The sequence below is a fragment of the Leptosomus discolor genome, chromosome 2 (genome assembly GCF_034619465.1).
Source record: "Leptosomus discolor isolate bLepDis1 chromosome 2, bLepDis1.hap2, whole genome shotgun sequence".
NCBI classification, from domain to species: domain Eukaryota; kingdom Metazoa; phylum Chordata; class Aves; order Leptosomiformes; family Leptosomidae; genus Leptosomus; species Leptosomus discolor.
This window is the reverse complement of record NC_141392.1, coordinates 101,085,478-101,098,073: the sequence shown is the minus strand read 5'-3', so window position 1 is coordinate 101,098,073 and position 12,596 is coordinate 101,085,478. Positions and strand designations below refer to the sequence as shown.

Below are 12,596 nucleotides of genomic sequence, written 5' to 3'. Positions count from 1 at the left end.
AAGGTTTAATAACCTGACTGTTGATTAAAGAACCTCTGCCACAAGTTTTCAGTGTTAAGATAGAAAAAGAAGATTTTTTTCTGTAGGTACACATACTTCTGATGTGTGTAGAACATAATACTCAAGACTTTTTTTTAATCCAGTTATTTTCTCACCACTGTTGTGATAAAACACAGAGCCACAGTAATAACCAGCTGGTTAGGTACCTTTAATGAAAGCTTTACTGGCCCAGAAAGGCAGGTCTAAGCCCTGAGGTAGCAAATTTCAGAGGAAAACAAGTCTGGAACCACAGAGGCCCATTATCCCATTTCTAACCAGCAAGCCCCCAAACTGCACACTGGCATGAGGCAGAGCACTTCCACGCTCATGAGATTACCAAGGGTGTTCTCTGCCTCAGAAATAACTCCAAAATCTGCCATGAACAGCAGAACCAAGATTCCAACGTGTATCCCAAAATACTTAGTTTTGATCAAGCAGATTGCAAGTGGCCAATCCAACGAATAAAGATGGTGTCCAGCTCTATATGAAACCAACTCACTGAAACCATGCCCTAAAACCAAAACACAACTGATGTTTTATATTACATTGACAAAAAAACCCCACCAAAATTAAGAACTTCTATGCCACATTAAAGATGACCACAGATAAAGAAAACAAAGAGGATGCAGAGGCTCTCATCTCAGTCAACATAGCCAGCCCAGCTAAGTGCTCCTGCTTGCTCCCCCTCCTGCTTGCTGACATCAGGGGTGCAGATTTTCTTCTTCTGCACATGATACAACGTGACTAGAGCATGTCCTCTGCTGCGCATACCACAAACCAGGAAATTGGGTTATTGAAAACCAAAATCTAGAGGTTATAACCATTTGCATGCTTCTAAAGAACAAGATGTGGGGCATTAGAGAACAAAGTGTCTGTTCTTTGACTGCTGTACTATGTAACATCTGAGGTTAATATTATAAAAAAATACCAGGATAAAGTTAACTTTAGATTTCTGCATCTTTAAAGACAACTTTAAGACACTTGCTTACGAATTTCTAGATTTAAAACAGAAAAGAACAAGGGGTTTTTGGCACAGCTATATTTTCTATTCCACACAGGCTAGATGTTTTTATGAACTAACAAAAGATCATTCATTCAATGGTGAAAGGAGATGCTGACAAGCTTCTAAGTTGCCTCTTGCAACTTAGAAGTAAGCAAGAAGAAAAAAAACACAACCACCAAACAAGCAACATCAACAACAAAATCTTTCCTAAACTCATCCTTCCAACTCACCCTTTCTCACACTGTTAACTAAAATAAGGTGTCTGCACAGCAAGAAGAGGAAGCCCTGTGGCAAAAGAGGAATTGCAATAGACAACAATCCCATGACAAGACCATAGCAATTCTCTTGACACCCACAGAAGAAAGATCACTATGAAAAGAGTATTTCTTTATCAGAAATAAACAAACAGCAGACAATTTAAGCTTCTGTTGTTAAGATCCAAGCTTGGGAAGGAGGAAATCGGTGCATACAATGGGGGCTGTGCACCATTTATGATAAATTGCAGCTTGTTTAGGAAAAAAACAACAACAACAAAACCCACCTGCAAACTGGTTTCCATGAATTGCAAAATTAGCTTTCGAAAAAGCATCTGACTATAAACTACAGCGAGACCTGCACTGTCACATGCACAACACATCCAGCAGCAAAGCTCACAGGTAGGTCAGTGGTGCTGCACTACAACCTACGTGCATCTTATCACCCAGCCATGGAAGAACCGAGTGGGAGGGAGCTGAAGCAAAATAATCACTCGTGGGGGAGGTTAACACATCATGCACGTTCTGAGAGCTAGAGGGTTTAGAAGTAATTCAGTTTAGGCTTTCCCCGACAAAAGGATTAAAGCCAGGCAGAAAAAGCAGTTTCATGACCATCAGTCAAAGCATCTAGGGAAGGAATACACACGGAGGCTCTTCAAGGGCACCTATCTTGTTCAAGTCAAGATTTAAGGAGTTACATTTCCATGCATTTAGAGTACACTCAAGGCCGTCAAGCAGCATGAGCTGATGCATTAACATCACACCTTCAGACCCTGCCCCAGAAATGCCACTATGATAAACAGCGTGTGCAGCTGCAAACCATACCAAGGAAGAACTAAACCTATTTGTAAACAAATAACGCCACTGTCCCTTTACTTAGTCAAATAAAGCTCAGAGAGAAAGGATGAGCAGGCAGACACGTGACAAATAACCAAATCATTCACGAGTGCTGCTTCCCTCCACACAGCAAGCGGGCGAGTACATCGATTAAGACAGCTCCCATTGAGATGCATCCACACATGTCGCGTTTGGCAGAGGGCCATCATGAGGAATTTCTGCATGAAAGAAATTCAAAAATGCATTCTGTTCAAGGAATTTTGCTGGGGGAGGGGGAGACTAGAAGCGATTGCCTTAAAATGACAAGAGCTCAAATGTAAAAAGCAATTTTGCAAGACTTCAGGCTATGTTAGCTTTCTTATAAGCATGAGATTCCCAGGAAAAGCTTTAAAAGAAAGCAACTTCTGCACACCGGTATATTGCAGCAGTTTGTAAAGTGAGAATGTGAGATCATCATAATATTAATGATGAGTCTGTATAATGACTTGGTTGAATTTTTTTTTTTTTAAAAAAAGACCTATTATTGACAACCAGGAAAATACAATTGGTTTTTGTGATTATGTTTTATTTATAACATATACAGTAAAAAGCTAGCTAGAAAGTTTCAGATGAACATTAAAGAAACCCCACAAGTCACTCGACAATTATCTAAGCAGTTTGGATAGAGGGACATGCATCTTACAGCACGTGGAGTTTAACAAAACCATAATAAACTGTCTGTTCTTGTCATCCATGTAAAAGTCTATCTCAGCTTCAAAGCTATCATGTGGCATCTTGTTCCACAGGACATCTAGGCTTTGCAAAGTAAGTAATTATCTTAAAAGGACATCTGCTGCTTTTCTGTTCCCTTAGGTTAGCCAAATTTCTTGTAAAATGATAAAAGAACGCCACCTTTCCTATGCACCATGATGCTCTTTGAACCTACTGCTTCTTTTATCAGTCACAGTCCTTTCTTATCGCAATTTGAACATTTCCGCGCACACATGTGTGTCTCTCACCAAGCCTCACTGTTGTCTTTTGACAAACAGATGACCAGAACTTCATCTGTGTATTTTAGGGATAGTGGCTGTCCTTATTTTATGCACCTGGTGAGCTAGATTCAGCATTGTTAAATAACACTCTAGACTTCGTTCCTGGTTTCAAATGGGTGACAGACAAACAGGAGCCTCAAACTGTGAGCACCTGAACCCAAATCCATTTCCTTAAGATGTCACAATCATTTTACCAGTCTGCAATTCTGCAGACTGTAATGCAATGTCACTGATCATATAATTTACACATTGCTACTGCCCTGAAAAACAAACAAACAAAAAAAAACCCCATACAAGCTATAAATAATGCAATAGCTAGGTCTCGGGAAGAACCATTCAAAATGAAACCCAGCTCTTTTCACAGAGTCTTTCATTAGGAAAAAGGAGAAAGCTTTAGAGTCAAGCATCTCCTAATCAGAAGCAATACCTTTGGGACATTCTGGTACCAAACCTCTGGTGTCTCTTCCTGCAGCATCTGCAAGAGATGCTTCGCTTCTTGCACGAGGAAGTGCTGAGCAGCAAATGTTTATTTTAGTGCTTGTTTAACTTATTTACAAGTTATGGATAAGGAGGAGAATGAATCAGAAATACACAAGAAAGACCAAAAGAAGGTTAAGAAAAGACTGAGAAAGAGGTAACAGGCAGAAAAAACTACCAGAATCGTCAGGAAGACTTAAACTTGCAAGCAGCGTGGTGGTGCATTTTTCACACTGCCTTATACATTTCATTATCAAATCTATTTTAAAGGCCTCCAAATTTCACTTTAAGTTTCCATGAAGAAAACAGCTTTCTAAAAGCTGAAGATGCTTATTGTGCGCTATGTCCTGACACTGACAGGAACAAGACCCATACACAACAAAAGGGTCATTATGTCAAATTTCACCAAACAAGGCTGGGCAAGTCAGATTGCCATTTCATTCACATATACTTTCAAATAAAACTGTCATGTTTGTCTCATGCTTGCTTTCAACGTCCTTCCTTCTGACTGGATGTCCCTCGAGCACGCCCTTCTCGACATTTTCATATGCTGCAGCAGCTCCTCCTTACTCTTCATTGTTTCTTTGTCCCCTTCAATTTTCTTTTTCCAACTTTTCTTGCTTACATTGTTTCTTCCCAGTCCAGATAGGTGTTCAGCCTGGAGAGCAACCAACTTGTCCCATTTAGCAGCAAAATAGACCACAGAAGGCAAATATTACATGCCTGTATGAATACATACGCGTATGTAGTTATGCACAAAGTACTGTGATTTGTACACTCGTGTGCACGCTCAGCACAAAGCAATGGCAGTGAGACTAGCCGAGGGCCAGCCATTCCACTTGTCTGATCCGAGTGTCCGCATTAAGCTGCCAAGTGAAATTTAAGCAACATCCATCAGCTAGAGGAATGCAATCAGCCGATGAGAGGCACTGAACAGCACAAGAGACTAGTAATGTGCTGGCACAGAAGACCGTTTTTTGGGACAAAAGCTGGGAAACAGCAGAATAGGCTTTGCCTTACTCTCAAGAAGCCTTTAAACTCTTTTGGTACCACTAACATCCGCCAGGCTGCACAAACTGTTTCACTTAGCACCTACTAACTCTACTGGAGTTTTAAAACACAGTACCGAAAAGCTGCAGATTTTTGCATCTCCAACACAAAAAAAACCCAAACAACCAAACCTTAATGACCACTACTTTGCAAACCCAAAGGTAAGCATACATTGTTGGATGGGAGAGGAAGATGAAAACACACGGGGATCATGAGACCATACCGGTTAGTGCGAGTGGGTCTCGTCAGTAGATCTAATTGTTGCCCAACTTTTGTGGGCATTAAGGCAAGGATAATAAGCAGTGGTTTGACGAGGAGTGAGATAGTTCAGTGTTTTGTATTTTCCAGAGTCAGGAGAAGCCAAGCATAAACAGGGAGGCCAACTGTCAGTTTTAAATGAGGCAGAAGAATGATTAAGAGGCAAAGGTCCTTTAGCTACAAATGCAGGTTCAAAGAGCCCTTTAGAAAGACTTTTTTTTTTTTTTAAGCAAATTTTATTCTCTGTTGCACTCACATTTGTAGGCCTTTTTTTTTTTTTTTCTTCCAACCATTGCAAAAACTTCATGGTTGTGGAAAACAAGAGTAAAAAAAAAAGAACTTCCCCCAACAGAGACAACAGCTGTTTGGTAAACCCCTTGGCTCTACTCACCCTGCGCACAAGAAGATAACTGACTTTTCAAGAGGTGGCAAAACCAGTGTTTTGACCTTTCCAGCTCTTTACTCAGGGGAGGATGGGAATGCTACTGTGCAATGCAAGCTGCGATGCTGCCTTGCTTCCTTCAAAACAAATGCCACCATCCTGCTCCATTAGCACTTACCCTCAACACTTCTGTCTGACAACCAAGAAACAGAAAGCATATGGCGATTCTCCCTCTCCGTTTCATTCCCTGGGAATGGAGTCAGGAGGGATCCACAGGGAATGGAGTCCCTAGCAGGCTAGGAGCACCCCAAAGGACCACCACAGCTCTACAGTGAGTCTTAAAACATGCACTACAAAGTGGAGTCCTGTTGAAAACAGATTCAAAGCAAAGGCTGGTTCTGTACTCACGAGCAAACACTGGATTTCTTTTTCACAGTGGCATCAGCTTGATGGGGACAGTCTTTAAAGTATTGACACCTGCCCTGAAAAACAAACTCAGTATTTGCTAAGAAATCTGTTATTTTCCTTGTAAGTATTCCTTAAAAATGAAGCAAACCCCCACATCTTTCACGAAATACGGTCTCAGAAACATCTCTTGAACACAAAAGTTATTTTGTTTATTCTGATTTAATCTCTACTATTATGTGAGCGCCATCATCTTCACTCTTGATTTCCATCTTCAAGAGGTTTTTGAAACAATAAAACACCCTCAGGCTATGAGTTTGTACATGAAGGTCAAAGCGCACAAAAGGCTTTTAATGAAAATTGTCCAATTAGTTGATTCATCTGAGCTGCACGTTAAATGTGGCGCCACTTTCTAATAAGTAGATATTTGAGAAGAAAAAAAGAGAAAACAAGTTTACTGCTTTCCCACTAGCCTATCTACAGCACAGCCAACATAAGTTATGGAGTCAGGTATGTTTTTGTGTTTGCACAACAAGACCAGACTGGCAACAAGTACCTGGTACATTAACACACTCCTACATGCTGCGTTATCGTAAAAAAAAAAAAATTGCATAATACAGTAGAATAAAGATAAGTTGCTATACCTCAGTTTATTACCTTTTGCTAAAATCAGAGGTAGATGATGAACCCAGTTACCTGACCTTCTCTGAACCTTCACGGGTATTTCAAATACAGCTCTTACCTCCTTTATCAGAATCATGGCTGTAATCATACTGCTCTTCAAATTCTGCCTCTTGACAAACTGGGCATGTCAGAAGACAATTGCCACTCTCCCTAAACATAACGCACCACCATTTACCAAGCATAAATACCTTCTTCAGTCCGGTCCCCACGCCAAAGGAAGAACAAGGCTCCTGGGGTGCAGTCTCACTGAACAGCTAAGCTTACCAAGTGACTAGCTGCGGGTGCTGCAGGGGCCGCCTCTGCTTGCCCTGTTCCTCCACATGCTCCTGCTGCTTTCCTCACATTAAAAAGAACTTGCTGGATATCGCAGTGAAACAGCAGAAGTTCTGCTGAGAAAACAAACCACCCCAGAAAACCCAACAGGAGCAGAGTTTTCTGCCTGGTTTACTTCTTGAACTTGTGTAGTCAGTAACAATGCAAGGACAGCAGAAGAAACTTGAACCTGGAGCAAGGAGAGGGAAGCTGAACCAGGTCACCAGCAGATAACCTCAGCTATCTTGTGAAATCTCACCGAGAAAACAAGGACAAACATGACACCCATTGAAAAATGAGTACCCCACCGTAAACATTAATGAGAAAACCTTCATTAAGTTTCAGAGCAATAGGGAGACTCTGCTCTGTCTATATTCCTGAACTTAAGGCCATGAGGCTCTTCTGTCAGTGTAACTTCGGTCATAGAAGAGCTGTAGGAACAGAGATGTTGGAGAGGGAGAGATACAAACATATTTAAATTTCCTGAGTCCACACCACTCTGGCTACAAAACCCTGCAGTGTAGACTAGACACGCTGGCAGCACCCTTCCCTTCACCGGACAGATTTTAGTAGCCAAGCCCCCGCTCACTCCTCTTGAAAGGAGCTCCTGTGCTCTGATGCTTGCCTGGCTCAGTTACGCAAAGTATGATAGCAATTCCCCAAAAGAAGAACAAAACTTAAGAGACAAGGTCTCTCAGGGTGAACATGGGGAACAGCATTTTCCTCTGGCAAAGAGCACCTGTGAACAGCTACTGTTACTATCTCGATAAAGTTTTCTCACAAATACCTTCGCTGTTCAGAAAGGAAACCGAGCACGAGACAGAGACGCGACGGCCAAGCCCCCACATTGCTTGCTTGCTTCCTACTCTGCTCTTCCAACTTCCCTGCAGTCACATCACAGATACCAAGTGGCAAACGCTGGACCACACCAACACCACAACCACGGGTGGCTTCTAGCGCAGCACATGTGAAGCTGCTCCCTGTCTCCAGGGAAAGCTGGGACCCTCGGGAAATCCTTCCGATCAACACAGGAGGGAAACTGCTCCTCGGTGGGACACAACTCAGCGCGGGTTTGTATGGCGACACACGTAAGACCTGCAGTTAAAGTTACAGTCCTCGAGCACAAAGCACCTGTATCAAAGTTCATGTCACGACCGAAGTGATCATCCTCATCCTTGTTCACGAGGCTGACTCGTGCCGGACGCCTGGGCTAAAGCAAGACTTGGCAGGTCCCTTTCCACAGGGGCAAGCCAGGACCACAGAGGGACCTGGTGCATGGCGAGAGGACTGCCACTGCTGAGCCCACCTGCCCACCTCCAGCCCCCGCTTCCCTCCCAAAACCAGGTTCTGAGGCTGAGCTGACACTATCCTGGCGCTTGGACATAAACATGCTTGAACCAGACCTCACTCCAGAGAAAATAAACAAACTCCGGGAAAAAAAGCAAGTGTTGCCGGACATCACCGCTCCCGGGAACGTACCTCCCGAGGGGCTGCTCAAGCGGATTTACAGTTGCCTGACGGAAACCTCGAAAGTTGTTTTAGCGTTTAAAACCCATCTGGTAGCACCGCGGCAACGGTGCTGCGCAACCGGAGGCGGCGAGCGAGCCGGAGTGCGTGTGTCGGGGAAACAAAGCCCCGCTAGGCAGCCTGAACCTTCCCCTCCCGCCGAGCCGCCGCGGAGGAGCGGCCGGACCCGCTCCCGGGCACCGCGGCGGGCAGCGGCAGGGCCCGGGCCGCACCGGAGCGGCGCAGCGCCCAGCCCGCTGCCGCGGCGGCACCTGCGCCCGAGTGGCGGAGGCCGCGGCAGGCCGTGCCGTGCCGTTCCGCTCCGCGGTCTCACCTCGTCGCCCCACTTAAGGACGTCCTTGTGGCGGTCGCGCAGGGCGCGGTAGATGTGGAGGAACTGGAGGATGCCGTGCCGCCGCACGTGCTCCGCGTACCGCCGCGTCTCCTCCCAGCTCAGCGGCGAGCCCTGCGACAGCAGCCCCATGCCGGCCTGCGGCGGAGCGGAGGGGAACGGAACGCCGGCACCGGGAAAGGGCGGAGAGCGGAGCCTGCGCGGTGCGGGGTGCGCTCTGCGCCGCGGGAGCGGCGGCGGCGGGAGCCGAGTCCGGCGCCGCACGTGACGGCGCGGCACGTCAGGCCGTGACTCAGCACTTTCCGCCGGCAGGCCCCGCCCCCCCGGCCGGCGCTCGCTGCTGGGCGGGCGGGGCGGGGCGGGGGCTGCCGCAGGCTCGGCGGCCTGTGGCGGCGGCGGGTTACTGCCGGCTCTCACGGCGTCCCCGGGAGCTGGCGGGGAAGGAAGCGCGTTTGGAAGAGCGAACGCCGGGGAAACGGCGTGTGTGTGCGCGCGCCGCTACCCCGAGACTTCCCCGGAGCAGGCCCCAAGCACAGCGGGGAGGGGGCGTCCCTGCCCCGCGGAAGGCCTGCTGAAATGGCGGCGGGAAAATGTCCTCCGCCGGCCCGAGTCCAGCCCTCACCGCGGCCCTGGATGCGGGGGCAGGGCGGGGGAAGTCCGGTGGCGCCGCGCTCGCAGCCCTGGCCGGGGCGGGGGACGTTATGGTGGGCGGGGACCCTCGTGTGACAAAGGTGTGACTGAGCCTAAATAGAGGCCCTATGAAAGGTCTTAAAACGTGGACGGTGGGCTGAAAGCTGTTGTGTATTTATTATAGATCAGAACACACGTTTCAGAAAAATCAGGTGTCTGTAGATGCTTCGAGTGGGTGGAGTAAGACTCCAGATACACCTCATCTCCCGGGGACCCGTCTGCTGAGGCTGTTCAGCCCACGTCCTCCTCTGCCAGGAAAAGGCCCCACCGAGGAAGGTGTTACAAATGAGTTAGTGACCTGGGAATTGTCCTGGAGGGAATTGGAATAGCGTTCACCTCAGGAAAGAGGAAGCAGGGGCGTGTCATGGTGTCTATTCTACATCGATACAAAATAGAAAGAAGGCCTGTCGGCGCTCCTTAAAGCGTTTTATGAATGCAGAGACAAAAATAAGGAACTGAACAGGAAGACTCTCATTTCTGAGAAGCTGAAATTCATGCCTGGACTTTGGTTTTCATTACATTCACAGAGCCCTCCTCGTAGGCCTTGGGGACAGGCACGGCTGGTGTGCAGTAGGATTGCATAGAGTTTGAGAATTAGTAGAATATTTAAATTGTGGTATAGCCCACTAATGGATGAACTGTATTATTAGATACTTCATTCTCTGAGTGACTGTACAGACAAGAACTGCCTAATTGTCTTTCTTCCAGGATATGAGGTGCCTCAAGGATAGGACAAGCTCCCAACACATTAGAATAATAAATCTAAAATGCATTAGTGGAAAATATTGAATATTAAAGTAAACCCACTCAAAAGTAAAATGATTTATATCTTGGTTATTGTTTTAATGACCTGAGTTTGTACACAAAGGGCAGCATTGACAGAACAAGAACAAGCAGTGACTATTATAATTAAAATTACAAACATTTTGATTATATATATTTTTTTTTTTAGGGGCTTATGACTTTCTTAAAACTCCTGTTTTTGGCTGAAGTTGTAATGGCTGATGTAATTGAAAACAATGGTGTTGGTACTGTCATAGAGCTGGAGAAGGCCTGTTGGGTTAGTTTGAGGGAGAAGAGAAGAATCCTTTTAGTTAAAAAAATCCCACAATGTTTTTAATTTTTGAAAAATCAGGAGGTCAAAAAATCTCACACTTGGCAAAAGACGTCTGATGAGGTGTATCCCTCACACGAAAGCTGAGGGTTACTTTATTTCAGATCTGGGAGGACAAAGAGACTTCATACACTGCCCTGCATATTTAAGGACAGTTGCACTAAAAGATCAAGATTCAGCATTAGTGCTACCACACTGCCACCCAGCCTCAGGTTTTCCAGACCTTTATGTTGGAGCTGGAGCACCTGAGGAGCCCCAGCTGTGACAAATGTGGCCAAGTGGCACCTAATGGCTTTTCTGCCAGCTGTGTTAGCCCCTTCCCTTCTCTTGGGGCAGCTGAGCCTGGTTTTGGAGCAAATGTTATTATATCAGAGCAAACAACATTGTCATCTTATGAATTTGGGCAAACCTGTCTAGGTTATTTAGGATCTGTGCTCCCAGTTCTCTTGGCTGATAGAGCACTGTGTTGCTGAGAGACGTTTTTGAAAGACTTGGGTATTTGATATGACCCCTGCTGCTTTGAGTGTGCTGCTGTGTATAATTGACTGTAAACATTTCCAGTAACATACATAAAATTTCAAAACTAAGATCAGCTTTATTGTAACGCAGACTGTTATTACGCAGTCCGTACTCTTCAGCTGACCACTAATGCTGCCCTTTGACCTGAAATTCAAGAGCACATTTTCAGTGTCTCTCTTTCTCCATGTTTAAACTTGGCTCATTTTTGTGTCATTTCAGTGCCATTATCTGCTCTATTTCCAGTCCTGCGTGCTTAGTGTTATCAACTGTAGAGCTAGGACATTGTTTATAACAGAAATCCAAGATACTTTCCTTCTTCACCAGTAAAACTGATAAAAATGTAAAGTCTGTTTTCTCACATTGTAATCTTCAGCATAACAGGATGACAAGTCAGCTCTGTTTATGAGGTGTTGACTGTTTTCAGCTGAAGCCCTTCAGTTCTGATGCACGTGTTCTGGCAGCACGGGGCTATCTGTAGTGTTTTTCCTTTGCAGGGGACTGTGGCACGAAGTAGGAGTTTCAGCCATTCTAAGGCTGGCAGCATCACATGCAGAACCATTAATTTGTGTATCACATAAAATACAACGTCGAGACAAACCACCATTGTATAATATCTGCCTACACGCATAACATTGTATAATTATTTCCAGTACACTTAGTATCATTTATAATTACTTCCAGTACACTTAATGTGAAAAAAAGCTTCTCTAAACATTCAGGCAGTACTTTGGATGAAGTTAGTAGTTCAGCTCCATACCAATATCCCCAGCCCCAAGACTTGACTAGTTTCTCTGGACAGTCCAAAGGAAAATCTTCTGGATTCAGCTTGGAAAAAAAAAAAAAAAAGTTTGCTAGGAAAACATTTTGTGGAGAAGAAATAACTCCTCCTGAGAAACATCCTTTGCCTAAACTTAGCAGCACAGAACTTTTCTAAGAGTAGGTAGCCCAGATTCCCCTTAAACTCTCCCTTTGTTCCAACAAGACCTGTTTTATAACTAGGGCACTTTATTATTTCCTTATCTCTTGAGCAGCTGCTTTTCAGTCCCAGGTAGGGACTATTTGCCATTCCAGAAGCAGTATCCACCAATCACAGAGCTAATTAGCATTTATTTGGGAAATGTGACCGGGGAGCATGACTGTAGTGCATTTTCAAACTGTTGGGGTTTTCTGTTTTGGTTTTTTTTTTGTTTTTTGTTTTTTAACTTTAACTGAACCGATTTGAATAATTGCTCTAATTAAATTGTACGTCCAGTTAACCAAATACCAGCTTTTCCTTTTTGTTCTCCCTGCTCTGTTTTAGAACAGAAATTTAATGGAGAAGCCTTGCCTTGTATGAAAAGGAACACAAATTGTCTGCATCAAGTTGTAAAAAGGAAACATTACTTATTTTTTACAGAGATGAAAAAGTTGTTTCCAGGTGTGATTCAGCTATTTGTTTATGATAGGGTTGATGCAGCATGACAACACTGAGAAATGTCTGTGCTAGGAAAAAAAAACAATTTTAAGAAATGAAGATGTACTGAAGTTACAAAATCATAGGAGATCTTACCACCCTCATCGTAAAAAATTTCTTCCTAATATCTAGCCTAAGTTTGCTCTCTTTTAGTTTATAACCATTACCCCTTGTCCTATCACAACAGGCCCTGCTAAAAAGATTGCTCCCATCTTTCCAGTAGGCCCCCT

At 44.7% G+C, this 12,596-nt stretch overlaps 1 protein-coding gene across 1 annotated transcript in view; it reads right to left on the bottom strand.

Annotated features, from left to right (window-relative positions):
* GCLC (glutamate-cysteine ligase catalytic subunit) overlaps positions 1-8,722 on the bottom strand; it is a 36,436-nt gene extending 27,714 nt beyond the window's left edge. Inside the window, exon 1 of the mRNA XM_086482496.1 lies at positions 8,573-8,722. Coding sequence (XP_086338622.1) covers positions 8,573-8,722 — 150 coding nt within the window. The remainder of the gene's footprint in view (positions 1-8,572) is intronic.
* Positions 8,723-12,596: the final 3,874 nt, after the last annotated feature.